Source organism: Heteronotia binoei, chromosome 13 (genome assembly GCF_032191835.1).
Source record: "Heteronotia binoei isolate CCM8104 ecotype False Entrance Well chromosome 13, APGP_CSIRO_Hbin_v1, whole genome shotgun sequence".
Classification (NCBI taxonomy): Eukaryota; Metazoa; Chordata; class Lepidosauria; order Squamata; family Gekkonidae; genus Heteronotia; species Heteronotia binoei.
The window spans coordinates 43,765,998-43,793,842 of NC_083235.1; the positions used below are offsets into that span (position 1 = coordinate 43,765,998).

A 27,845-nucleotide genomic window follows, 5' to 3' on the forward strand; every position below is an offset into this window, starting at 1 on the left:
TCTTCTAGTTTCAGATTCCATTTCTAACCTTTTTTTCTAAAGTAGAAATTGGCCCAATGATTTGGTCTGACCATGCATGGATGGAAGGTTCTATGGCAGGAAATGCTAATAGAACATTTTCTTTTAACTGGAGATGGGATAGTAAACTTCTTTCTATGAAGTTGGTTAAGGATTCTATTGAAAAAGACGTTAAAGAATTCTTTCAGTTCAATACGGACTGTGGTGTCTCCCAACACGTAGTTTGGGACTCTTTTAAGGCTGTCATTTGTGGCAGATTTTTTGGCTATTGCCTCTTCGTATAAAAAAGAAAAGGAACAGATTAGATCTAATTGGGTTGCCAACGTTACTAAACTGGAGGAAAAAATTAAGAAATTCGGTAGCAAAAAAGTTTATTCAAAATTTATTGAAAGGAAAAAATTAGACTCCATTGAAGTCTTCAATATTCAAAAACAAATGGCATTTGTCAAGTAAAAATACTGGTTTCGAACTCCTTAATCCCTTAAACTCCTCTCGTGGAAGGTAAAAAAAAGAATATTCTCAATCACTGTACCTTCTATTCGTTCCAAATCTGGTTTATTGAAGCACTCAACTAAAGACATAGTAAGAGTCTTTAAAAAGTATTACTTGACCCTTTATACTTCTCGGCACCCATCATCAGATCTTATATCGTCTTTTCTAGACTCCCATTCAAGACTTAAACCTATCTCTCCTGAGATTAAATCCTTTTTGGACCTTTTACTGCACTTGAAATGCAGGAGACTATTAAATCTTTGAAATCTAATAAATCTCCAGGCCGGGATGGCTTTATCTCAGAATTTTATAAATTTTTTAATGTCTTGCTAGCCCCATCTTGGCTGATGCCTGTAATCAGTTTGTACAGTCTGGCTCTTTTCCTGACACCTGGTCACAGGCAAAAATTATAGTCCCTCCAAAGAAAGGTAAGGACTTGTTGGATCCTGGTTCTTACAGACTGATATCGCTCCTTAATTGTGATTATAAGATTTTCACAGCAGCGTTGGTGTCTAGGCTTAATACTTTTATCATTCAATAGTGCAGGAAATTCAATATAGAATCTTCTTTTATCCATTGATTTTGAAAAAGCCTTTGACTCAGTTGAAGTTCCTTACCTTATCACTTTATTACAGAAAATGGATTTTGGGCTGAATTTCATCAAGATAATTTAATCCTTGTACGAGTCACCTTCAGCTATTCTGAATATTAATAACTTAGATTCAGAAGAATTTTATCTCTCCAGAGGGGCTAGGCAAGGTTGCCCCTTGTCTCCTCTGCTTTTTGCGATTGCAATTGAACTTCTTGCAAACACTATTCGTAATACTACTACTATTGCAGGCATCCCTATTAAAAAGAAGTTCATTAAGTTGTCTTTGTTTGCTGATGACTTAACGCTTTTTGTAACGAAACCACTTTCTCACTTCCTAGATATTTCTTGGTTTCAGCCCAGGTTTTTATATAAGTCTTTTCCAATTTGGAAACAATCCAATTTATGTCGGTTTGTAGACATTTTGTCCAATGGAAATATGCTTGATAAGAAATCCTTGGAGGACAAAATTGGTGGAAAAGCAATCCCATGGTTTGAATATATGCAAACTAATAATTTAGTGACATCACTTTCAAAGAAATATAATTTCAATCATCCTCTCACTTTTTTTGAACATTTGTTATTCTCACCTTCTTTAAAGCGAAGAAATTGATTTCATTTATTTATAAAGGACTGCTTGAAATTGATACCATTGATTCGCTTTCTTACCAGGCAATTTGGCAATGGGATGGCTTAATCAATTTTAAAGAGGAGGTTTGGCAACAAATCTGGTCTTCCCCCTTTGTACACTTCAAATTCATTGAATATTCAATTGCAAACACAAAATTTTTTGTTTAGGTGGTACCTAACACCCCAGAGATTGAGTCACATTGCGATAAATCAATCTTCCAAATGTTGGAAAGATTGTGGAGATGAGGGCATGTTCATTCATTGTTGGTGGTCGTGCCCGGTGGTGCATTCTTTTTGGGTAATGATTGTAGCAGAAATCAAAGATATCACGGGCTACAATTTACCCTTAAGATCGGAACTCATATTGTTAGACTGCTGGAAAGGTATTCCTATCACGTCAATCAACAAATCCCTGATATCTCTCTTACTAACTGCTGCTAAAATGGTGTTGGCTCAATTTTGGAAATCTCCCAATATTCCTTCAATTAAAATCTGGTATGCAAAAATCTGGGAGGTTTATGCAATGGACAAGATAGCTGATGGCTTACGTTGTACAAGTGACCCAGAAGACAACAATTCCCTGATGTACAAGTGGCTTCCGTTTCTTGAGTTCTGTTTTGGCCCAGTAGATCAAGTGCGTTCGCATATACCTTGTAGATACTATGATATTATCAATCTGATGTAATCTGGATATGATCAAAATAATTATCTATTAATTCAGCTGCCAATTATATATTTGTTTGTTTTGTTTTTATTTTGTGTATATTATCATTTTATTGTTTTTGCTTATTCGCAAAGATTGGTGATACAGTCATTGATATGCCTTGTATATGCTTTTATTAAGCTCAATAAAATGTTTTTGAAAATTAAAAAAAATAATAATTTAAAAGGCTAGTACGCAGGTCCCAATCTAGGCTGCAACCAGGGCTTTTTTTTTAAAGCAGGAATGCACAGGAACACAGTTCCAGCTGGCTTGGTGTCAGGAGGTGTGGCTTAATAAGTAAATGAATTCCTGCTAGACTTTTTCTACAAAAAGCCCTATGTGAAACAATGGTGACACCAGGGGATATGGCCTAATATGCAATTGAGTTCCTGCTGGGCTTTTTCTATCAAAAAGGCCCTGGCTGCAACCATGTCAGGGTTTGAGACACCCTCCCCATGATTTTCCTGGCCCTAAATTCTCCCACAGAAGTGCCGTTTGCCTTGGTGAGGTCAACATATAGGTCCCCTTATATATTTGCCCCAACACAGCAAAAATAGCATTTCAGCTGTACCGGTTGACTCACAGAGGAGAGAAGCTTAACCTGATTTGGATGCCACAGTCCCTATTCAAACCAAGGTCTTGTGCACCAGTTTTTGAAAGAGAGGGGCTTAGGAATTTGTTCATTTAAACCCTCAGTATCACATCTGGTTTAGTCCTAAGACTCATTATGGACATGATTCTTCTTCTCCATGAGGAGAAAATCAGTTTAGGTAGGTTATTTTGAACGGGAAAATGTCTGGTAGGAAAACAATTATGTACACCAAGCCATCCCTCCACCAAACTCACAGCCTTCTAAGCCTACTTCTTGGTTTTAAAAGTCAAGAGTTAAAATACACACGTATGACATTTGCAAGGGTCATTTTGTAGAAAAATAGGTGGTGGAGCTCATCTAGGGATTGTTATGCAGCTGCACATACTGTTCAATGGACAAGGAGATGGAACTCTCAGAAGGAGAAGGTGGAACTCTCAGAAAGGTTTAGGGTTGCCAATCCCCAGGTGGGGGCAGGGGATCCCCCGGTTTGGAGGCCCTCCCCCTGCTTCAGGGTTGTCAGAAAGCAAAGGGAGGGGAGGGAAATGTCTGCTGGGAACTCTATTATTCCCTATGGAGATTTATTCCCATAGAAAATCATGGAGAATTGAACCGCAGGTATCTGGGGCTCTGGGGGGGCTGTTTTTTGGGGTAGGGGCACCGAATTTTCAGTATAGCATCTAGTGCCTCTCCCCAAAATACCCCCCAAGTTTCAAAAAGATTGGACCAGGGGGTACAATTCTATGAGCCCCAAAAGAAGGTGCCCCTATCCTTCATTATTTCCTATGGAAGGAAGGAATTGAAAAGGTGTGCCATCCCTTTAAATGTGATGGCCAGAACTCCCTTTGGAGTTCAATTATGCTTGTCACAGCCTTGATCTTGGCTCCACCCCTAATGTCTCCTGGCTCCACCCCCAAAGTCCCTAGATATTTCTTGAATTGGACTTGGCAACCCTAGAAAGGTTCAGGAGCTGCACTCCTGTGAGCTCCCACTGAATCTGAGGCCTGGACATTTGGCTCTGAAACACTGAGTTTCTGGTTGGGAAAGCTGAGACAATTTGGAGAATGAACCTTTACCAAAATTCACATCAAGTACATTTGAGATCAGTGAAAACAGATCTGCGAAAACATATTTAAAGTTCCAACAATAGAGGTTTTCTCCCTCGATTTAAAAAGAAAGTTCTCTCTGAAAAAAAACAGCGCCACTAGTGTGAGTTGATCTTTCATATGCTGACATTTGTTGTCCTTACTGACCTTTTCCTCATGACAGTCTCCCTTTCCATTTTAACTTTATGGGAATCAGAGCCTCAAATTTAGCTCCATAGCTAGGAAGGAACAGCAGTTGTATCATTCATTCTTTTTCTTTCTTGTGTTTTTTTAGGGCGCTGTTTTCTTAGATGGGGAGTGTAGAGAAAGAAAAATAAATAAATACCACACCACTTCTACAGCAATTGTATTGGTCTGCCTTTTAGGTTTTTTGTTTTTGATCTGTTAACCATTTTAATCATAGATCACCCAAGTCATGTCCGGCATGACCCTATTCAAAAAGGGAAATAATAATCAATATAGTAGGGCTGCCAAGTCCAATTCAAGAAATATCTGGGGACTTTGGGGGTGGAGTCAGGAGACATTAGGGGTGGAGCCAAGATCAAGGCTGTGACAAGCATAATTGAACTCCAAGGGAGTTCTGGCCATCACATTTAAAGGGACAGCACACCTTTTCAATTCCTTCCTTCCACAGGAAATAATGAAGGATAGGGGCACCTTCTTTTGGGGCTCATAAAATTGTACCCCCTGGTCCAATCTTTTTGAAACTTGGGGGGTATTTTGGGGAGAGGCACTAGATGCTATACTGAAAACTTGGTGCCTCTACCCCAAAACACAGCCCCCCAGAGCCCCAGATACCCGTGGATCAATTCTCCATGATTTTCTATGGGAATAAATCTCCATAGAAAATAATAGAGTTCCCAGCAGACATTTCCCTTCCCTCCCCCCTCTTTCTGACGACCCTGAAGCGGGGGGAAGACCTCCAAACCGGGGGATCCCCTGCCCCCACCTGGGGATTGGCAACCTTACAATACAGTGATGTTTCCTGTAAGTCAAGATTGGATGATCTAACATGAGAGACTCCTGCAACACCGAGCTCAGAGTCAACTGCTTTAATGTAATAAGCAAGGCTATTCCTGTATCAAGCTATTCCAGTCATGTGCTTTCATTTTCCTTGGCTGCTAGTCAATGAGTAACAACAGTGGATAAAGCAAACTCCTCCCCCAAGCCTTGAAAAAGCATTTTCTTCTAACTCAGTCTTGCTTTTCTTGTTCTTCACTCTTCACTTAACATGGAAGCAAGCTGGTTGGTCATCCTGCTTAGGACAGGGGTCCAGATCTTGGCCTTCCCTATATACTTGCTGTGGTATCTGGGCTTGTGGGACCCCTTCTGCAAGAAGGCATTCCCACACCTCATGGCCCGGATAGCTGTTTTTTATAATAAGATGATGTTTGCCAAGAAAAAGGAACTTTTTAGCAACCTGAAGGACTTTGCAGGTCCCTCAGGGGTGCTCACGCTATTGGAGATCGGTGCAGGAAGTGGATCTAACTTTGAATTCTACCCAGCAAGGTGCCAACTCATCTGCAACGATAACAATGACAACTTCAGCAAATTTCTTGTCAAGACTCTGTCTCAGCATCCGCATCTGCAGCTGGAGCGTCACGTGATAGCACCAGCTGAAGACATGCCGCAAATACCAAATTCATCTGTTGATGTTGTGGTTTGCACCTTAGTGCTGTGCAGTGTTGAGAGCACAGAAAGAGTCTTAAAGGAAGCTCTACGAGTGCTACGACCAGTAAGTAATTCAGATTGCAGGGGGGAGGAACAGGGTCAGCCCTGTCACTAGGCAAACCAGGTAATTGTCTTAGGGTGCCAGCCTTCTGGGGGCGCCAAATTGGGTGCCCCATGTGACTCAGTGATGTTATCAGTGCAGGCGGTGGGGTTTGCCAGAGGTTAGCCTTGCCTAGGGTGCCTGACAGCAGAGAACATGGTAAGCCAGATCTGGACAAGACAGAATGGCACTGACAGGGAAGTCTGATGCCCTATACAGGCTCACCTACTTGCATGGTGTGAAGTTATCTTTGGCCAAATTATCCCCAGTAGAAATCTAGGGATCTTGTTTGACACCCCCTTGTTCTTACAAAAACAAGCTGCAGGGATGGCCAAGATGAACTTTTTCCATCTATGCCAGAGGCTGAACAGGAGTGATCTTGCAGTGCTGCTCTATGTTTCTGTAATGTCTAGGCTGCAACAGGCTTCACATGGGGCTATCCTTGAAGGCCAATGGGACACTTCAACTAGTTCAAAATGTGACCATTCAGCTGTTAACAAGAAAGAGCAGCTTCCATTATCTCACATTGCTATTAGAACAGTTCAACTAATTACCCATTTGTTTCTGGTTTCAACTCAGTGCTGGTTCTTACTTCTAAAGCCCTTGACAGCTCAGGGAACATATATCTGAAGAACCATCTTTTCTTGTATAAGCCCTCATACCATCTCTGCTCCTCAGATTACATGTTAGCTGTGCCTTCCTTGAAGGTAGCATACTTGGCCACTACCATCTTTCTGTTCAGCATCTTTCACACAATAACACACATCTGTGTATGTATTATTGTCATACTTTCCAACATAGAGTTGGGTTTCTTACAACTTATTAATTGACTGGACTTCTCCTGAGTACCAGATGGTCTTTGTCCTTTTTGTCCATGTTGTAGAACATGGACAATTTGCCTTACCATGAAAGAATCTGCCCATGCAATAGTAGGGAACCAAAGTCGATAGCTCATATTTTGCTTCAATGTGAATTTATGTCTTAAACACAGGATAAGTAGCCCTGTTTTGCATAACAGGCATAGCCTCCCAGAAGTGAGGCTTGTTTCCCTTATTTTATCGGATCAGTGTTCCTGTACCACCCTCTCAGTAGCAAGGTTTCTTCTGATTGCTATGAGACTCAGGGAATATAAGATTAAAGTTCTGGAGAGATGATTTGATTGTACTCGGTATATTTAAATACTGGCATTTAAAAAAAATAAATTTATGCCAATAAAGGTACTGACTGACTGAATTTAACTTATGGTCCACCTTTACCCCAAGATCTTGTTCACACACACTGCTACCCAGAAGTGTACCCCCATACAGTATGTGCATTTTTCATTTCTGTTACCGAGATGCAGAACTCGGCATTTATCCTTGTTATGTTGCACTTTGATTGCATCCACCCACTTTTCCAGCATGTTCAGATCGAATTGAATTCTATCTTCCAGTGTATTCACCGCTCCTCCCAATTCGGTGTCATATGCAAATTTAATTAGTAGCCCCTCCACACCCTCATCCAGATCATTGATAAAAAGTATTGAAAAGTACAGGACCCCAAACTGAGCCCTGTGGCACCCCACTGGATACCTCCCTCCATTCAGATGTAATGCCACTGACAACTACTCTTTGAGTGTGCACTTCTTTCCCATGCCACACATCACGCAGCAACTCCAGAGGCTGAGGCTGAAAACAACTACATAGTGCACTGTTTGTCTTCTGGTAGGATATCTGGGTTCAGTTGCTGCTGGTAGCTGAGTAGGCATGGGCATTAGTGACTGACACTGCATATTCCAGTCTTCTCCATCCCAAAAGCTTGCCTTACACAGAGCCTCCATCAACAGTTCCACTGTACACTCTAGCCTGTTCCCCCCCTTCAACCTTTTTCTTCCTCCTAGCAATCACTAGACAGCCATGGCTCAGATCAGAGGTGGCCAAACTTTGGCTCAGGAGCCACGTGGCCCTTTCACATATACTGTGTGGCTCTCAAAGCCCCCCCTGCCCTGTTGACCGGCTTGGAGAAGGCATTTCTCATGACTATTATCTGGGAGAACTGGGTTTGATTCCCCACTCCTCCACTTGCACCTGCTGGAATGGCCTTGGGTCAGCCATAGCTCTGGCAGAGGTTGTCCTTGAAAGGGCAGCTGCTGTGAGAGCCCTCTCCAGCCCCACCCACCTCACAGGGTGTCTGTTGTGGGGGGGGGGGAAGGTAAAGGAGATTGTGAGCTGCTCTGAGACTCTTCGGAGTGGAGGGCGGGATATAAATCCAATATCTTCTTCTTCTTCTTCTTCTTCTCTCTTCAAATCACTTATCCAAGCCACGCCAGCCAATGGCTTGGAGAATGCTTTTAAAGTTAAAGGTCCTTTCTTTCCACCTCTACCTCCCTCCTGCCCCCATCTATTTGCCTTCCTCCCTTCCTTTCTGCCTTGCATCTCTCAAACATCTGATATTTATTCTATGTTGACTCTTACGTTTAGCAAGTTTGGCCACCCCTGGCTCAGGTGATCTCTCCTTCTATGCCCTCTAAACCACCCCACTCCCACCAAAGCAAGGTGTTTAGGATTAATGTTTAATACCAGAAACCCTGCTACTGCACTTGCAGCTCTGGTCAGAACACACATTGGAATGTACAATTCTATCCTGTAATACACACCATGCAACAGTTGACTCCAGAGGCCCAGTGAAAAAGACACTCTGTACCAATTTCTTTGTGAAATTTGTTCTAGGTTAGGGGTTATATAAATGGTTGATCATTCACTGTGCTCTGGATTCTCTCCTATTCCAGAAGCTTGCATAACATGTTGCAAATCCATTTTGCTCCTATTCTTTATTAAATTACACATAAAAGATTAAGTTATTGCCAACATAATTCAAAGTGTTTATTTTGCCTTCCACTTGTTTGCTTATGGGTGATCAAATTATCCTGCAGATTGACCATGCCTGAAACAGGAATGACAAAACAAAAGTCTGGAGGCACCAGGCATTTTATTTATAGATTTATTATTTGGACTTTTTAGGCCACCCTTCCCTGCAAGCAGGGCTCAGGGTGGCTTACATCAGAATAAAACATGGTAAACTAGGTTAAATTAAGTTAAATTAGCATTGAAACACAGTTCAATATAAAAAACAGATCCAGGGTGGCGACTAATTTGAATTGAAATTGAAGCTCCCCAGAACCTCTAATGGGTAGGGGTAAAGGGGAGTCGGGGACAGGCCATGGAGGGGGCTGTGGAGGTCCTGTCCCCAACTTCTGGACTGGACCCCTAACTCGGGGGCCCTCACCATTTAGCGCTACTGCCACTGCTGCCACTTGAGTGCCATGGCCAGTGTTCCCTCAAAGCTGACTTAGTGTGAGCTAGCTATTTATTTATTTATTACTTCAGTCTTATATTCTGCCCTCTCCGCAAGCAGACTCAGGGCGGCTGACAGTCAATTCCAAAAACATTTACAATTGTAATGTAAAATGATAAAATAACGATTTAAAATACATTTTAAGGTGCTGTTCAACTTCAGTATAGGCGGGATTCTCTCTCTTCTGGCAGTGACCCTATGATGATCGTTGTTCCTCAGCAGTGTAAGGTGGCAGTGTAGGGTAGCCTCCAGCTCACACATTTTTGTCTTAGCTCAGGATGGATGACCCCAGAGAACACTAATTTATGCAGTAGCTCACAACTTTAGTGCCAGTGGCTCACAAAGTAAAAATTTTGCTCACAAGACCCTTCAGCTTAAAGGGAACATTGGCCATGGCAGTTCCCAGACCACAGCCTTCCCTTTCTGCTCTTTCAGCCACTACCTCCTTCCTCCCCTCTCTTCCCCATGATAAAGTGTCCAACGATCAGCTGATCAGCGGGGCCTTTAAATAGTTCAGGAGGCCAGCGGCTGCTCATCTGGGCAGAGGGAAGGGGTCCTCAGCAGCAGAGAGAGTGCTTCTGGGGACAGGCGGCAGAGTCACTGCAGGAACCAAGGCACAGAACGAAGCTGCCGCTGCAAAACCGAGGATGAGGATGAGGTAGTGAACCACTGGGCTCTGCTACCTGCTCCCCCTCTTTTCAATTTAGCTGATCTAACGGTCTCCTCTTTGGCTCAGCTCTCGACAGGGAGTCTGTCCATGGCTGTGCTTGAGAGCCACGGCCACAGCCACTGCCACTGCCACCGCCTCCTCCCTCCCCCTTATGTTTGTCTCCTTCTGGTGTTCGTCTCCTGCTGGCATCCCCCTCCTCCTTCAGAGCTGATGCTGCAGCCTGAATCTCGGCACACAGGCTTGGGGGGAGGGGAACAAGAGGTTTCCATTCTGGCAAGCATGGCAAGCCCACAACACAGCTGGGAGAGGGGCAGGAGAGGTCACTGCCCCCTCCAAAAAATTAGCCCCCCTCAACTTTTAAAATCCTGGCTATGGACCCAGTGGGGGGCCTGAGAGCGGTAGACTGCTTGCTGTCCTGTTGCTGTCCTCAGCCAAAGTCCTGGCGAAACATTTCTGCCTTGCAGGCCCTGCAAAAAGGTAATAAATCCTCCAGGGCCCAGATGCTACACCAGGCAGGGGCCAGGGCCAAGAAGGCCCCACCCCTGGACGAGAACAGCCAGATCTCTCTTGGGCTGAGGACTACCAGAAAATTGTGAAATTGTGAAGGATAAACTAACATGCTGAGAACCAACATGATATAGTGGTTAGGGTCAAGGATACTCAGAATTTTCATACAAACAGAATCACCAGACTGATCAAACTCCTTGTTTGCCCACAAGGTAAATGCCTGATCAGATTGCTTTGATGTTAGCTCTTAAGCATCATGATAAAGCAGCTTTGTACTGGTGCACTTGTATACAGGGTGAGAACCAGACTGTCCCTTGATAAATAAGTGACAAAGCAGCTTGTAGTCTCTTTTGTATTTGTACAATACTCCAATTAATCTTCTTAGTCACTGGAGACATGTATTCTCCTGAGTGATGGCCAGATAATTCTAGTGATCTAATATAAAGCAAAGTCAAAGTTTGTCCCTTCTTCACATATGTGCTGCTGGATGCCTCTTTAAATGATTTTGATCTCAATGTGCTGCCTACATAGTAGCAACAGATGTCATGAAATGAACACAAGAACTGATCAGAAGATTGATCACCTAGGTTCATGGACAGTCAGTTACAAGACAGAAGACGCCAAAGTAGTACCTCTCATCTCAATGTTCTCCGCCCCCTCAACTATACACCTTTCAACAAATGGAGGTGGTGGCAGCAAGCAGGTGGCAGGGCCAAGCAACAGCTGTGAGAAAGCTGTATACTGTTGTGCAAATAGATACCTCAGGATAGTTCAGATGCAGTCTGTCAATGACAGGTGAGCATGAACCTAATCATGACAGGTGAGCATGATGTCCGCTGAACCAGCAGGTGATCCACCATCCCTCATCAGAGTGGCTGATTCCACTCAGGGAGATTTCCAATGGCACAGGGTAATCTTTTTTTTTTTTAACCGTTGTTTTTAATTTATATATTTATTTAACAATTTATATCCTTTTTTCCATGTGGTTCAAGGCAGTTTACAATAATAGCTAATAATATCTGGCTTAGAAATTAAGATAGAGAGGGGAGAAAGTGGGGAGATATGTAAATGACAAGAATGTTTACCAGTCAGTAGTTAAGACACTAATCCTATACATGTAACCCCTCCACACACTGGCTGAATGCATGCAGCAGGAGGCAGAGTTATAACTATGTATTATGTATCTAGAGAAGGTGGGATAAATCATGTGTGCTCTGTTACCGTAAGCCAAGAAGATGATGTGCAATTTAATTTAATGTGGAAGGATATGATTTTACACTTTGAAAAATATCCATGGCACAAGGGACAGCCAGTTTATCTTATATTAGATATTTGAAATAGAATGTTATTCTAATTGGAAGAAGTTTACAACATATCTAATTTCAAACAAAGCACACTAAAGGTTATAGATTATTATGCAGTTTTCATACTTTACATCTGAGATAAGTTTTTAACTCACACCAGTCTCTGATTTGGTAACATGTTCAAAAGCTTACTCACAAGCGAACGCAAACGTCAATGTCAACAATGTTGAAAAAAATCTTATCTCTTGACTGATAAAAATTGCACAGAAAGTGGTGAAAGGTTATTGCAGATGGATGGAGTAACCTTCTACAGCACAGCCTGATTTGTAATTTCCTCTGCAGTTTTGTGAGGGGGTGTCACACAGCAGGGGACCAGGCTTTTTACTGGCTGCCACCACTCTGGGTCTGTATGGGAGGGCCCAGTGCACCCATCCACCCTTGTCTACCTTATAGGGTTGCCAATCCCCAGGTGGGGGCAGGGGATCCCCCGGTTTGGAGGCCCTCCCCCCCCCCCGCTTCAGGGTCGTCAGAAAGCGGAGTGAAGGGAAGGGAAATGTCTTCTGGGAACTCTATTATTCCCTATGGAGATTTAGTCCCATAGAAAATCATGGAGAATTGATCCGCAGGTATCTGGGGCTCTGGGGGGGCTGTTTTTTGGGGTAGAGGCACCGAATTTTCAGTATAGCATCTAGTGCCTCTCTCCAAAATATCCCCCAAGTTTCAAAATATTGGACCAGGGGGTCCAATTCTGTAGGCCCCAAAAGAAGGTGCCCATTATTTCGTATGGAAGAAAGGCATTGAAAAGGTGTGCCATCCCTTTAAATGTGATGGCCAGAACTCCCTTTGGAGTTCAATTATGCTTGTCACAGCCTTGATCTTGGCTCCATCCCTAATGTCTCCTGGCTCCGCCCCCAAAGTCCCCAGATATTTCTTGAATTGGACTTGGCAACCCTACTACCTTATCAGCAAACTCCTTCTATCTGTGACCGAAGAGACATGAGGACCCGGGCAGTTTAACAATAACATCAGGTTTATTATGTACTTAAAAAAAAAAAAAAAGTGGCTTGTAGAAACTTTTTAGTGCAACAGTGAATATAGAAAAACAGTAAAGGTTTGTACAAAGAAATAAAAGCCCTGATGCAACTAACTAGATGTTCCCTTCTTCCAACTTCAAACCAACTCACCCTGCTTTGATGAGGGATCCCTCTCCGACTGCAACCTGCCTCCAGCCTGCAGAGAAAACAACCCTGTCTACAGCTTGGTCTTTTTATGCTTTCCTCCCACTGGTGCTTGCACAGGGGACCTTTCCTTTCCTCCCATGTCTTACCTCCTCTGGGCAAATTTTCTCTCCAAAACTGCTTTCCCCCAATCAGAAGGGAACCTGGGAAAAGTAGGCCCACTAGCAAATCCTCCCTGCCCTCTAGGCCTCACTAGGCCTAAGGTCATGACGAGTGCAAGGGCCTCTCACAGGAAATTCTCAGCACCCTTCACCAAACTACATTTCCCAGATTTTTTTGGAGAATACTATAAGAATAGAACTGGTATATTTTGTCTGGAGCAGTCTGTGAGCAAGTTTTGTCACTTAATAGTATGACATTAGAACAGTACACAGAACCTTCAGCTAACCATGATACTCACCAACATATTACAATGTGATATGGGCCTTTTGGCACGGTGGTACCCTTTTAACACCCTGCTGCAGGGGTAGGAATAATATCTGTTTTAAACAGAAAAGGATCCTGCTTTGACAGATGCTGTACCAAGCAGTGACTTTGGGCTGAAATATAAACACATAGAGTTTTGAAACGTTTACCTAGGCAACTGAGTGCATTAAATGTGTCAGTTTCTTTTATGCCTTTGGGATTACTTTTGAGGTGCCCCTTAGGGTTCCCATCCCAGCCCCCAGGGGGGTTCCCCCACTTTTGAGGACTTGCCTGTGCCACTAACCAGCTGGCTGATGGGGGAAACCCCATATTCCAACAGGGCATCACCGTGTTTTTGAGCCAGCTCTATGGTTTTGGAAGCAAAAACCAGAGTTTTGCCCAGCTGCCTGGTAGGATCTGGCAACCCTAGTGCCCCTACGCTAGCAGGCTGTTTGCCTCTGTCTGTCTCCCAATTTCAACAAATTCTGAATATTACAGCAGTATGGACATTATAATATAGTGGGTTCCATGCATGGCAGAGTCTTGGCGTAATGATAACAAGCTCTTTATTAGGAATCACATAGTAAAGGGTTACAATACAAGACTGAGGATGGGGCCTGCAGGCCCAACTTATATACATCTCTAGGTTCCCACACTAGCACATCATTGGATCATTCAAACTGGTGGGGGCTTGTGGTTGGTCTAGGTGGTCTAGGATCCTGCAGCCCTTTGTTCCCACGTCCCCAAGCTCCGTCTGCCTGGCTCCAATGAGCCAGCTGGAATATCCAAGTCTTCTCTTGAGTCCACATACATAACAGACATCCTCAAAAGTATAATCAGTAAGAGAATCTAGTCAAACCACTTCAGATTCCATCATTTTGTAAACAGTGATTGTCATGGATGAGATACACTTCCACAGGGTACTCTTCCACAGAAAATGATGAGTAACAAATGCACTTGGTGTCTTGTTTCTCCAGGGTGGTGCTTTTTACTTCATGGAACACGTTGCTGCTGCTCCTTTCAGCTGGGATCTCTTCTGGCAGCAAATCTATGATCCTGTTTGGCAGATATTGTTTGATGGTTGCCACCTGGCTAGAGAGACCTGGAGAGACCTGGAAAAAGCTGGATTCTCAGAACTGAAGCTATGGCATACACGTGCACCTTTAAAATGGCATCCCACGCAGCCTCATATCATAGGCTATGCTGTAAAGTAACTAAATAATAAAGACAATTGTGCAGGATTTTATAAACACCTGTGTATGCAGATGACTGTTATCTGTAATAATGTCCCTAATACAAGAATATACAAATAGCATGTGGACCTGTATCATATGGCAGGTATTCTCCATCAATGCACTGGGTCTATAGGAAGGTTTGAATTTCAGCCAATACAGCCTCATAGGTGTCTGGGAATCCTACTTTGCTATATTTCCTGCAGCGCCTAGTACTGTGACCCATTTATCGGTCCTGAAGTATAAATGCCTTTGAATTCATCATTAGCATTATAATAATTATTTTTATTACCATCACAAAAGAACAGTGAAATAAATTACAGTTATTTCCTAAAAATGCAAAACTGATATAACATTCAATTAATATCCACTCATTTAAAAGCAGTTTTCTTTTCCCTTCTAGTTTCTGAATATATGTCCCCAAACCAGAAGCTGTTTGTAGGAAAGTTAAGAAAGGGTCAGCAACTATTCATGTTATCTTTTTTAGCTCAGCAGAAAAAAAATCTGCTATTGAGAAGAGAACCTCAAAATCCTATTTAAAAACCTGCATATGAAACAGTAAAATATGAACCCTGCAAATGGAACACTAGACAAATCAAAATTATATCTGCACCTGGGATGACCAGTACTACTACCTTTGAATGAACAAAGGATAGGGTTGCCAATCCCCAGGTGGGGACAGGGGATCCCCCGGTTTGGAGGCCCTCCCCCCTCTTCAGGGTCATCAGAAAGCGGGGGGAGGGGAGGGAAATGTCTTCTGGGAACTCTATTATTCCCTATGGAGATTTATTCGGCCACACTGTATTCAGGAAACCCACACACACTGACCGCTATCTAAATAAGAATTCCAATCATCATCCTCGCCAAAAACATACAGTTGTAAAAACCCTCATCCACCGTGCATCACACATCTGTGAACCAAGCCAACTCCAACAGGAACTACACCACCTCAAACAGTCACTGCAGGCCAATGGATACTCCCAACAAGAAATTAGAAGAGCCCTCCATCCCAGGAGACCATCCACACCAAATCCCGAGCCACACACAAATGTGGGTACAGCCTTCCTACCCTACATAAAATCTGTCACCAACCGCATTGGCAAAATTCTCAAACGTCACAATGTTGACATAATCTTCAAGCCCACACAACAGATCCGCCACATGCTGCGCTCGGCCAAAGATATGAGAGATCCACTTTCAACCCCTGGAGTCTACAAAATACCCTGCTCCTGTGGTGCAGTCTACATTGGCACTACCCAACGCAGTATCAACACCCGTCTCACCGAACACAAGAGACACTGTCGCTTGTTTCAGCCAGAAAAATCAGCTGTAGCTGAACATGCACTTCAAGAAGGAGACCACGTCATCCACTTTGAAAGAACTGAAGTCCTTTCTACGGTCTCACATTATCATACCCGCCTGAACAGAGAATCTATTGAGATTTACAAACACCAGCACAATTTTAACAGAAAGGAAGAAGGCATTTTCATCCACCAATCTTGGTACCCTGCTCTGCAAAACACCCTACAGACTATAAATTGCAGAAAGTCACAGAACAACCAGCACATTCCACAGAACAATCAGCACAGTCAACAACCATCTTCCTTATCTTCACACCCCTTCCAACCCTCCCAGCAATTAACACAGAACAATGGTCACATTCAACAGCCAGTTTCCTTATCACTACCCTTCCAGGAAGCCCCACCAAACAATGGGCACATCCACAAACCTATTGCCCTTTCATCACAGCCCCTCCAGCCTATAAATAGCAGCTCTCCAGCAGCCCTGGCTCCACTCAATGCACAGCAGCCAAGAAGGTCAGAGCGCCTGCTCCGGCTGCAATGCCACTGAGGATGTTCTCCGCAGCTGAGAACGAAACGTCTGGAAGGAAAACTTTCTCCAGTAGAACACGGCACTTGAGCTCGAAAGATTCTACAAACCCTAATGATGTTACCAGCCATGAAAACCTGAAATCTTTGAGATTTATTCCCATAGAAAATCATGGACAATTGATCTGCGGATATCTGGGGCTCTGGGGGGGCTGTTTTTTGGGGTAGAGGCACCAAATTTTCAGTAGAGCATCTAGTGCCTCTCCCCAAAATACCCCCCATGTTTCAAAAGGATTGGACCAGGGGATCCAATTCTATGAGCCCCAAAAGAAGGTGCCCCTATCCTTTACTATTTCCTATGGAAGGAAGGCATTGAAAAGGTGTGCCGTCCCTTTAAATGTGATGGCCAGAACTCCCTTTGGATTTCAATAATGCTTGTCACAGCCTTGATCTTGGCTCCACCCCTAATGTCTCCTGGCTCCACCCCCAAAGTCCCCAGATATTTCTTGAATTGGACTTAGCAGCCCTAACAAAAGATCAGATCATTTCAGTCACTGAACCCCTGTTCATGTGTGATTATAATCCGTTTGTATGTACTGGGATAAATTCAGGGTTTCAATCACATGTTGTGTGTGTGTTGAAAGTGACATGAGAATGTAACATGAGAAAAATCAAGTATACACTGGACACAGATTGTATGTACAGACCCAAAAATAATTTTAGCTGTACACACGCTGCAGGTAGGCAACCTTTTCAGTTTACATCTATTGCTACAGCAGGTAGAAATTCAATTTATTTGAGCAGGAATGCACAGGAACGCAGTTCCAGCTGGCTTGGTATCAGGGGGTGTGAACTAATATGCAAATGAGCTCCTGCTCTATGTGAAACAATGGTGATGTCAAGGGTGTGTGACCTAATATACAAATTAGTTCCTGCTGGGCTTTTTCTACAAAAAAAAGCCCTGACTAAAAAAAATTATCAATGAGAAACTGTTCTAGATATCTGCATCTTACCACTTTTTAAGATCACTTCAACAAACAGTGGGGTTAAAACGCCAGTATATTCTCCCCACAAATGCAAAATCACATATGAAATGGAAAATTACTAGAATAGCCTAGGCTTGCCAATCCCCAGGTCCCAGCAGGGGTTCTCCCGGTTTCCCAGGCTCCTTCCTGCTCCCAGTCAGCTGGCCGGTGGGGGGAAGCCCCGCCCCCAAAGCCGCCATGTGCCTTTCCACCTCCGGAGGCTTCAGACTTCACTTGGAAAGGCTTCCTCTTGGGATGGTGTGTCTGTGTCTTTAAGGCTGAATGGGGGTGGGGAGCAGAACAACATGGCTGCTCCCAGTGGCTGTGAAAGCAGCCCAAACCTTCCACTGGTTGCACAATCTTTTCAGAGGTCGTTTGCATAGGAAAGGTAAACTTGAACCTTTGATTACTCTGTGTTACTTTGAAGAAGTTGGAAGTTCAGCAACTCATGAGTAGAGATGCCAATCCCCCGCTTCAGAGTCGTCAGAAATGGGGGGAGGGAAATATCTGTTGGGCATGTCATTATTCCCTATGGAGATTGATTCCCACAGGAAATAATGGAGAATTGATCTGGGAGTATCTGGGGCTCTGGAGCAGCTGTTTTTGAGATGGGAGCACCAAATTTTCAGCATATCATCTGACGACTCTCCCCAAAATGCTCTCCAAGTTCCAAAAAGATTGGACAAGGGGGTCCAATTCGATGAGCCCCAAAAGAAGGTGCCCCTATCCTTCTTTATTTCTAATGTAGGGAGGGCATTTAAAAGGTGTGCAGTTCCTTTAAATGTGATGGCCAGAACTCCCTTTGGAGTTCAATTGTGCTTGTCACAACTTTGCTTATGACTCCACCCCCCAAGTCTCCTGGCTCCACCTCCAAAGTCCCCAGATATTTCTTGAATTGGACTTGGCAACCCTAGAATAGCCACAAAAGTATCACTGACAAGCTGTGTAACAGACGGCAGCATCAAAGGAGAGCTAGGAAACAGAACTGATTCATTGATTTATTGAAAACATTTATATGCCTGTCCTCTCAAGCAACTCAAAGACTCAAAATGGGTAAGCAATATTTTAAAAGCAAAACAATTAAAGGAACAAATATAAAATGCACTAAAACCACAATGAGAGTGCGATTCAATGAGCACTTTACTGGGAGTAAGCCCCACTGAATAAAATTAGACTTACCTCTAGTACAGGGGTGGCCAACGGTAGCTCTCCAGATGTTTTTTTGCCTACAACTCCCATCAGCCCCAGCAAGCATGGCCAATGGCTGGGGCGGATGGGAGTTGTAGACAAAAAAACTTCTGGAGAGCTACCATTGGCCACCCATGCTCTAGTAGATTTTCTTAGGATTGCGCCCCAAAGCATTAATCTAAAAATATATTTTGCTTCACTAGCAGGCTATTCTCTCTGTGCCCAGACTCACAACCACCTTAAATGCACGGTCTGTGATACAGTTCTGCTTTACAGCCTTGCCAGAAGGCCAAGATAGTTACAGCACACACACACACACACACACACACACATCAGCAAGGGACAGCCACTGAAAAGTACAAGAGCCATTATATAAAATGCCTGAGACAAGGGAGGAAATCGGAAATAAAACTTACTGAGAAGAACAAATTTGCTGCATGGGAACACATAGGGAGAGGCAATGCTTCAAGTTTGTGGATTTCTGGTCATGAAGAACTTGAAAAGTAATCACCAGAACCTAGGGTTGCCAGGTCTGACTCAAGAAATATCTGGGGACTTTGGGGGTGCAGCCCAGAGACTTTGGCGGTGGAGCCAGGAGCAAGGGTGTGACAAGCACAGTTAAACTCAGAAGGGAGTTCTGGCCATCACATATAAAGGAACCATGTTCCTTTTAAATGCCTTCCTTCCATTGGAAATACTGAGGCACTTTCTTTGGGGGCTCATAGAATTGGACCCGCTGGTCCAATCTTTTTGAAACTCAGGAGGTATTTTGAGGAGAAGCACCAGATGCTATGCTGAAACTTTGGCATCATTATCTCAAAAAAACAGCCCCCTAGAGCCCCAGATACCCACAGATCAATTCTCCATTATACTCTATGGGAATCCATCTCCATAGGGTATTATGGAGTGTCCAGCAGACATCCCCTTTCTGCTTTCTGCTAACCCTGAAGTGGGGGGAGGGCCTCCAAACCAGGAGATCCCCTACCCCCACCTGGGGATTGGCAACCCTACCAGAACCTTGAATTGAACCAGGAAACAAATGAACAGCCTCTAAAGTAGGAATGCTAATTGCTGGGGGGGGGGGGGGGGTTCTATGCCCTTAATAGGTACTTAATGTGGATGTTATGTACCAGATGATGTTGTTTCCTTCCATCTCATGAAAAGCTTCAGCAGCTCATTAAGCTTCTATTAAAAAGACAGGACACTTTTTTCCAGCCCTGCTGGCATCCCAGTCTAAAGGGCTGTCCGAATCCGAGTCCAAAGGGCTTTCATTAACATGGTAATTGCAGCTAGCTTCTGAGAAGAAACAGGCTGCCACATTTGGCACCATCTGAAGGTTTTGGCTGAAGTGAAAATGAAGGAGCTCAGAAGTACAACCTGAAAACCTTGGTGATGTTGTCCTGGAAGGAGGAGGGAAGCTCCATGTGATAAAAAATCAACTTGTATAGGGCAATTGTGAGCAGAAAGACAACCAGAAAGAGTTGAACAGCATAGCACACACTATCCTTCTCCCACTCAGATGCAGCCACCTTTTTGTTTTGTTTGTTAAAGGAAGGTATATGTGATAAATCAACTTGGGCAGGGCAATTTTTAGCTGGAAACAAATGGAAGGGAAATAGTTAAGCATTCTCTCCCACCCACCCCCATCCTTCTTCCACTCAGATGCAACCAGTTTAGCAGTCTCCGTTGTTTCCACAGAATCAGGAAGTCAGTGCAGTTTGAGACTGTGAAGCTGGTAAGTTGCGACATGATTAGTGTTTTATTGTTTGCCTGAGATCTTTATTGGAAGTGATTAATAAAACAAATTTGAATACTAAACTTTTTGCAGAATCCTAAATAAGAACTTCAAAGTTATTTCAGCAGCTTCTCTATTGTGACCTAAATTTCAAGGAAAACCTAAAATAAAGAGTGCTGATTCTGCATCTAAGTAAGAATGGCAGAGGTAGTGGTCTTGTTTCTCACTCTCTGCGTCCAGTTGCTAGCCCTGCCTCTATATATACTATCATTTTTGGGAATATGGCAGCCCTTCTGCAAAAAGATTTTCTTTCCCTTTTTTCTGGAGAAATTTACTGCTGACTACAATCAGAAAATGTTACAACGGAAACAGGACTTGTTCCATAACATGATGGACTTTTCAGATCCCTCAGGGAAACTGACAGTGCTGGAGATAGGCACTGGGACTGGCTCCAACTTCCAGTTCTTTCCGCCCAACTGCAGAGTCATATGTACGGATCCCAACCCCCACTTTCAGGAGCGTCTAGCTAAAAGCATGGCCCGAAACAAGCATCTTGAATATGGCCAGTTCATAACAACTTCAGGAGAGGACTTGAGCCAGGTACCTGATGCCTCTGTGGATGTCGTAGTTTCTACTTTGGTCTTGTGCTCTGTGAAGAACATGAAAGCCGTTTTGAGAGAAGTCTGCAGAGTGCTCAAGTCGGTACGTATTTGAAGAGAGATGGGTCAGGCAGCAAAAAAAGCCATGTGTAGCTTTTTTGACTAGTGATTTGATAGTTGTTTTTTAAAAAAACTCAGTTCACATCAAATCACAGCTGGAAGGGCTTAACTATGTTTTGGTGTGACATCTAAATCAATAAACCAGGGGTTGTGATTGGCCAGCAAACCAGAATCAGAAGCTATGGGCTGAAGTGAGTTTGTAAACTATGGTTTGGTGTGATGTCTGAATTGGCAAGCCATGGTTATCACTGGACATCTGCCTCCAGAAGGCCCTGCACTATAGAAGTTTGAATAATAAGTAGGTGGGGAAAATAAACAGCCACTGTAAATCCTGATTTACTAGTTTTTATGGAAGCTCAAAGCAAGATTTCGTTTCTAAATTGTGGTTAACATTATAGGAATGGAATCCTTATGCACACCTCTCTTTTGCCTCTTTATAGAACTGCTGAAGGAGTCAGGCTAGGGGAACAGTCCTAGTGGTGCAAGGAGCTGAACAAGATGCTCTGGTGTGTAGATGCAACTTAGAAGCCCCTTAGTGAGGGAAGGGGTTAAATTGGCTTCCTACAGTCATTCTCTCTTGGCTCAACCTACCTCACAGAATTATTATGTTGGTAAAAGTATATGGTTTTACATATAAAAGTATATGTTCTCCACTCCTCCATTTTTTCACAATAGCCCTGTAAGGTACACCAGACTGAGAGTTTATGATGGGTCCAAGGTCACCAAGTAAGCTTCCATTATAGAGTTGGGGATTCAAACCTGGGTCTCCCAGGATGCTAGTCTGACATTCCATCCACAATGCCATGCTGGCTCTCAAGATGTTGCCCTGGAAGGGTAGGATGTGAGGAATGAAATGGGGATGTATAGTGCACATGGAGACAACCAATTATTATCTCATTTCATGCAAAGAACAAATCACATGATTTGAATAATGACGACCCCACAGGGTTTTCAAGGCAAGAGACATTCAGAGCTAGCTTGCCATTACCTGCCTCCATGTCAGCCCTGCTTAGCTTCTGAGATCTGACAAGAACAAGCTAGGCTGGGGCTATCTAGGTCAGGGCCCCTCCACAATAAGACAGAATTATTTTCAATAATAATCATGGAATAAAACAAATAATAATAATAATGGCCAGAAAAGAAACGCAGACAATGAATTTTTTCTTTTGTTTAACTTTGTATATATAATAATGCTAGTTTAAAAAAAAATCAAATTCCAACATGCTGTTCCATCACAAAAGCCAGTGTGGTACGGTGGTTAAAGTGTCGAACTAGGATCTGATAAATCCAGGTTCAAATCCTCACTCATGCCAGGGAAGCTTACTGGGTGACCTTGGGCTAGTCCCAATACTCTCAGCCTAGTCCTGACCCAGATAGCCCCAGGACAGCCTGATCAGATCCAGAAGCTAATCAGGGTCAACATGGAAGTAGGCAAGAGCAAAACACCTCCAAATGTATCTTACCTTAAAAACCCTACAAGGTTGCCATAAGTCAGTTGAGACGTGCCAGCAAAAAACAAAACAAAAAATCCATCACACCATTTGTGTTCTGAGCAGGCCTTGAGAGGGCTTCTGTTCTCCATTTTGAAATCCAAGAGCTGACTATCTCAAACATTTGCAAAGGCATTTTTGAGAGCTAGGAGTCTGCCTTTGTGCTACTAATACTAGCCAAAGCATCACAAAATAGTGATCACAAGCTTCAACAGACTGGATGTTAAGAAACATACCATCTCCCAAAGGTGACCCATCTTCCATTGCTTCCAAAGGATTAATGTCAAACCAGAGAATCTCTGCAGTAGAAACTGAAGGGGAAGCATTTTGCTAGCCCAGCAGAACCAGTGCAATGTGCAGAGTATCTAGCAGTTTATCAGTGCAATCACAGGGTGCCCAGCAGAACCCATTGCCATTGTGCCAACAGTACTGATGTTAAACAAAGAATCATAATCCAAACAAGGGAGGACTGGAAGCCCAACAGAACCAGTGCAATGTACAGTGCCCAGCAAACTCAGTGCCTTCTGTTCATAATATTAACAAAGGTTTGCTACTATACTACTCTTAAATACATTCTATCACCAAGCAGGATAGGGATGAAAAGGTTTTGAGACCAAGAAGTGAAAATAAAGGTGTGGGAAAGACATGGAAAATTAGGTAAAAGGAGACAGAAATGAATGAGAAACGTGTGGAGAAGAGGGAGATAAATTAAGAGGGAAAAGTTGTTTTATCTTGCTGCAACACCCTAACTACTGCTTTGCAAGATCTGGGCACAAGGAAAGGGAGAGAGAAAGGCTAGTCTATTGGAGAAAATGAACCGCAGGCTGGCAATTACTGTAGCAGCTACCAGTGTGCTGGCTCAGTTGTTGTTAAGCAAGTTTCCTCAGTTCACATAATAGTCTTTGGTAATCTTGGAGCAAGGAAAGTTTAGCAAATCTAAGTGCTTTTTGTTATGTTCAGTCTCAGACTTCCCTGTGCCCCTGGTGGCTGCAGCCAGAACTGCCTTTTCAAAATAAAAAGCTTCCAGAGCCTTCCTCAAGCTTTGCCTGGGGTGGACCACCACCACCCCGTCCCACTCTCTGTACGCCACTAGTGCCACCCTTGTGGCTTTAATGCTCCTTATTTTCCACTTCATGTGCATAATCCCTCTTGACTCTAGGCTCTGTGTGAGGTATTTTCACCCTCAGACCAGCAGGCTTCCCATTTCTCTCAAAACTATCTTAACCGTCAACATGTTTCGTAACTGTCCTGCTCCTTCAGTTTGTGATCATTCCAGGCACTCAGCCAGTAATGGCCGGAAGGGTGTTTGCTAGTGAAAGGCAGCCAGATACATACTGGCAAACAGGAGCAGTTAATATTTATGGTATTTATTCAAGGGGGGAAGGCTTCTGAGGGAACAGAAATGTCTCATAAGCACAGTTTGTTAGCACACCTAGTAATGATTATATAATGCATAGAATACCCTGTGCTATTTTGGTTCAAAAATTCTGTTGATTTCCTCAGGGTGGAGCTTATTATTTCCTGGAGCATGTCACTGCAGATCATTCAAGCTGGACCTTCTTTTGGCAACAAGTGTACTCTCCAACATGGAGACTTCTGTTTGATGGCTGCAACCTAACAAGAGAGACCTGGGCTGACATTGAAAAGGCCAACTTCTCAGAAATAAAGTTACAACACATACAAGTCCCATTATGTTGGACAGTCATTCAACCACATATAATTGGTTATGCTGTGAAATAACTATCAGTGTATGTATTTACTAGAAGTAAGTCTCACTAGATCTGAAGAAGACTGCTGTCTTAAGCACTCTTACCTGGCAGTAAGTAACTCCATTTATTTTAGTGGGGGATTACTTTCAAATAAACATGAACATCATCGCTGTCTAGGCCACCAATCTTAAAAACATTTTGAGGTAGCAAGTTCCACTGAACTCTGTGAGATTTTACTTTTGAGTAAATGTGTTTATGGTTGCACTTTTTAGAGATGCCATTCTAAAGAAAGGTGGTTACTTCTCTGAAAATGAATCCAGCCAGTTACACTGAACCAAGTGTAAGCTAGTACAAACCATAGCTCATTTCAATTGTTTTATTGCAAATAAAAGCATGGATAAATATAATCATAAAATTCTGATTTATGAATTGCTTTAAGGATTCCTGCATTTTTCTAAAATGTGGATATATATCACTGAATAGGGTTGCCAACGCCAGGCAAAACACAGCCCAGCTTGGCCTGTCCTGCAATTAAACAGATTGGATATGAAAACAATCAGCTCATTCAGACCGATTTCACACTCATCTTATGCCGCTCTCACGTTTGTCTTCTCAGCATGGCTTCCTTCCAATTTCACACTATCTGCCCAGGGGCTGCAGCAAGCGTCGACGTTTTCACGCAGCAAACAGAAACTGTTGTTTATTGGTTTCTGTTTGCTGCATGAAAACACCAATGCTTGCTGCAGCCCTGGGGCAGATAGTGTGAAATTAAAAGAAAGACAAATGTGAGAGCAGCATAAGGTGCAAAATTGGTCTCAGTTTTTCAAGACATTAAGTTAAGCATCCTTCCCTGCTCCTGACCAAACTGCTATTAAAGGAACATCTACTCAATATGAAAGTTTGTAACACTATCCCTGAAGTACTTCAATACACCTGGATAAGGGGTCACACCTGGGGTCCCTGGAATGACAGCTCATCTCCAGACTGCAGAGATCAATTCCCCTGGAGAAAATGGCTGCTTTGGAGGGTAGGGACTGTGTCCCACTGAGTTCCATGTTCTCTCCAAATCTCCAGAAGTTTCCCAACCTGGACCTGGCAACCTTACCCCCACCCCTGCCAGTGGCCAGGGAGAACCTAGAAGCCCTATACTTGAAAGATAGGAGTGGTGCCAGCATATGTTGATGTGGGGCAAGTTGCTGGGCCCAGAATTTCTGGTAGGGCTGCCATCCCCTCTGTATCCGCTCACACATTTGCAAGCCTCTCCACAATCCATGCTCCTGGCCACTCATGCTATGCAGCTCTGCTGGGCGAAGGGCATGCATGTGGTATATCCAAGTGATCTTAGAAGCCCATTCTTATGGCCCTGATAAAATGGCTATAGTGTAAAATGGCTTCCAGCTGTGCTTGAATTACACACTGGGGAGGAGATTTAGGTTGTTACAGCAAGTAACAAAATTGGGTTGGCGGAGCAAGGAACAAAATGTGAAGCAGATGCAAAACCGTGCAATGTGGGATATCCTGTACCTTTAATACCTACATACAAAAGGATATTTCAGCAGATGTAGCATTTTTCATCCCTGCATAGCATCAAAATATCCCATGCTGTACATCTGTACATCTTTTTAAAGCCCCAGGAGCCTATATTCCATTCTGTCTGTTCACCCTAGCAGGGCAAATGATACGAATTGTAAGATACATGGGACGTATTTTATTTTTAAAATGTTTCTAACGGAAAAATTTTTATTTCAAGATTCTGTCTCTCAAGATTGATAAACTACCCTTTTTATCGCTGACATAAAAAAGGATTTTTTTTACTCTCATATGCCAATAAATAATCACTGCATGCTCTAAATTGTAGTTTTTCTGGGTTTTATCAAGATTAAGATATAATTTAGGACTAAAAGTAAAATGCACTTGTTTCATTTTGTTGTAAGTTTGTACCATAATTTACATGAAGCTGTATTCAGACTTTTTCTATTGATAATGTAAGATAGGAATCATATACAGAGGGTACATGATTATATGAAGAAGTTTAATCTTTTGCTTCTCAAAAAATGAACACTTTAATAATACAACTGCTCTTATGTTTTTCTTATAATAGTTTTCCTTTATTTAGCCATTTTTACCCCGCTTTTCTTGAGTATGGGCACTCAAAGCAGCTTACAAAATAAAAGCAAACATACAATTTAAGCAAACAAAAATAAATACAATGCAATACAGTGTTCCACCATCCGGAATGTGGTAAAACCAACCATGCAGACATCTTTTTTTTTGCACAAGTGTTGGGGAATTTGCTTAGCTGTCTCCAGTCTCAAGCTGGTAGCCCTAAAGGAGGATTTCACCTCTCCAACCTATTCCAGGAAAAGACAGGAAAGGTTCCCTGTGCAAGCACCAGTCATTTCCAACTCTGGGGTGATGTTGCTTTCACAACGTTTTCACGGCAGACTTTTTTACAGGGTGGTTTGCCATTGCCTTTCCCAGTCATCTACGCTTCCCCCCCAGCAAGCTGGATACTCATTTTACCGATCTTGGAATATTGGAAGACTGAGTCAACCTCGAGCCAGCTACCTGAAAACCCAGCTAGCGCCAGGAATCCAACTCAGGTCGTGAGAAGAGTTTAGGATTGCAGTACTGCAGCTTTAACAATCTGCGTCTTGGGGCTCCTGTGAACCTATTCCAATCCTTGCACAATCAGGATTTACTCACTGCTCCCACCACCAGACCAATATTAGAGATACATCAGTGTGAAAACTGGGATACCAGACTTCCTCTGTTCAAATCCCCTCCTTCTTTCAGCTGCCTTAGAAGTAGAGGGGAAATTTTAGAAATTATTCCCAAGAAGGCAGGCTCTCTTTATTTGTCTTAAGCATGAACAAAGTTTTAGATTTTGTCTTTAGTTGAACTAACTAAATAAAGCCAATTTTAGGTGGAAATTATCTCTAATATGAAGAGCAATCATTGGTTTATAAGGTAAAAGTAGTCCCTGTGCAAGCACCAGTTTGGGGTGACGTCGCATCATGACGTTTTCACAGCAGACTTTTTACAGGGTGGTTTGCCATTGCCTTCCCCAGTCATTTACACTCTCCCCTCAGCAAGCTGGGTACTCATTTTACTGACCTCGGAAGGATGGAAGGCTGAGTTAACCTTGAGCCCGCTATCTGAACCCAGCTTCCTCCGGGATTGAACTCAGGTCGATCATTGGTTATAAATAACAAAAACATACAATTGAACAGCAAAATACTGCAGCAATTGAGCATAGCAATTAGCAAAAATAACTGTAGATACAATATTATTTTTCTAGACCCAGATCCTGTTGCTATGATATTAAAGGGATAGACAGAAATATCTTGATGGGTCCAGATTTGTTGTTTGGGCTCAGATTGTTTAGATCTGTTTTACTCCATATTTCTCTGCCTCTCTCTTCAGTTCATGTGCCTATGTGCATCTCCTTCAGAGTTTCCAAGATGTCTCCCTGTGGCAGATACAAAAAAGTCTGCCCCCACCTTAAAAAGGAGAGCTTTCCAAATTCTACACACTCCCTCCCACTGGAAATTCACCAGGCA

The 27,845-nt window shown here is 43.1% G+C and overlaps 2 protein-coding genes across 2 annotated transcripts; both read left to right on the plus strand.

The window, feature by feature from the left end:
• Positions 1-5,296: 5,296 nt before the first annotated feature.
• Positions 5,297-14,605, plus strand: LOC132581234 (N6-adenosine-methyltransferase TMT1A-like). Its single transcript, XM_060252394.1, has 2 exons — positions 5,297-5,862; positions 14,333-14,605. Exons 1-2 carry the CDS (start codon positions 5,359-5,361, stop codon positions 14,567-14,569), a joined length of 741 nt encoding a protein of 246 aa, XP_060108377.1. The 5' UTR covers positions 5,297-5,358; the 3' UTR covers positions 14,570-14,605.
• Positions 14,606-19,910: 5,305 nt separating this feature from the next.
• On the plus strand, positions 19,911-24,697 carry TMT1A (thiol methyltransferase 1A). The gene is made up of 2 exons (XM_060252395.1): positions 19,911-21,066; positions 24,077-24,697. Exons 1-2 carry the CDS (start codon positions 20,563-20,565, stop codon positions 24,311-24,313), a joined length of 741 nt encoding a protein of 246 aa, XP_060108378.1. The 5' UTR covers positions 19,911-20,562; the 3' UTR covers positions 24,314-24,697.
• Positions 24,698-27,845: the final 3,148 nt, after the last annotated feature.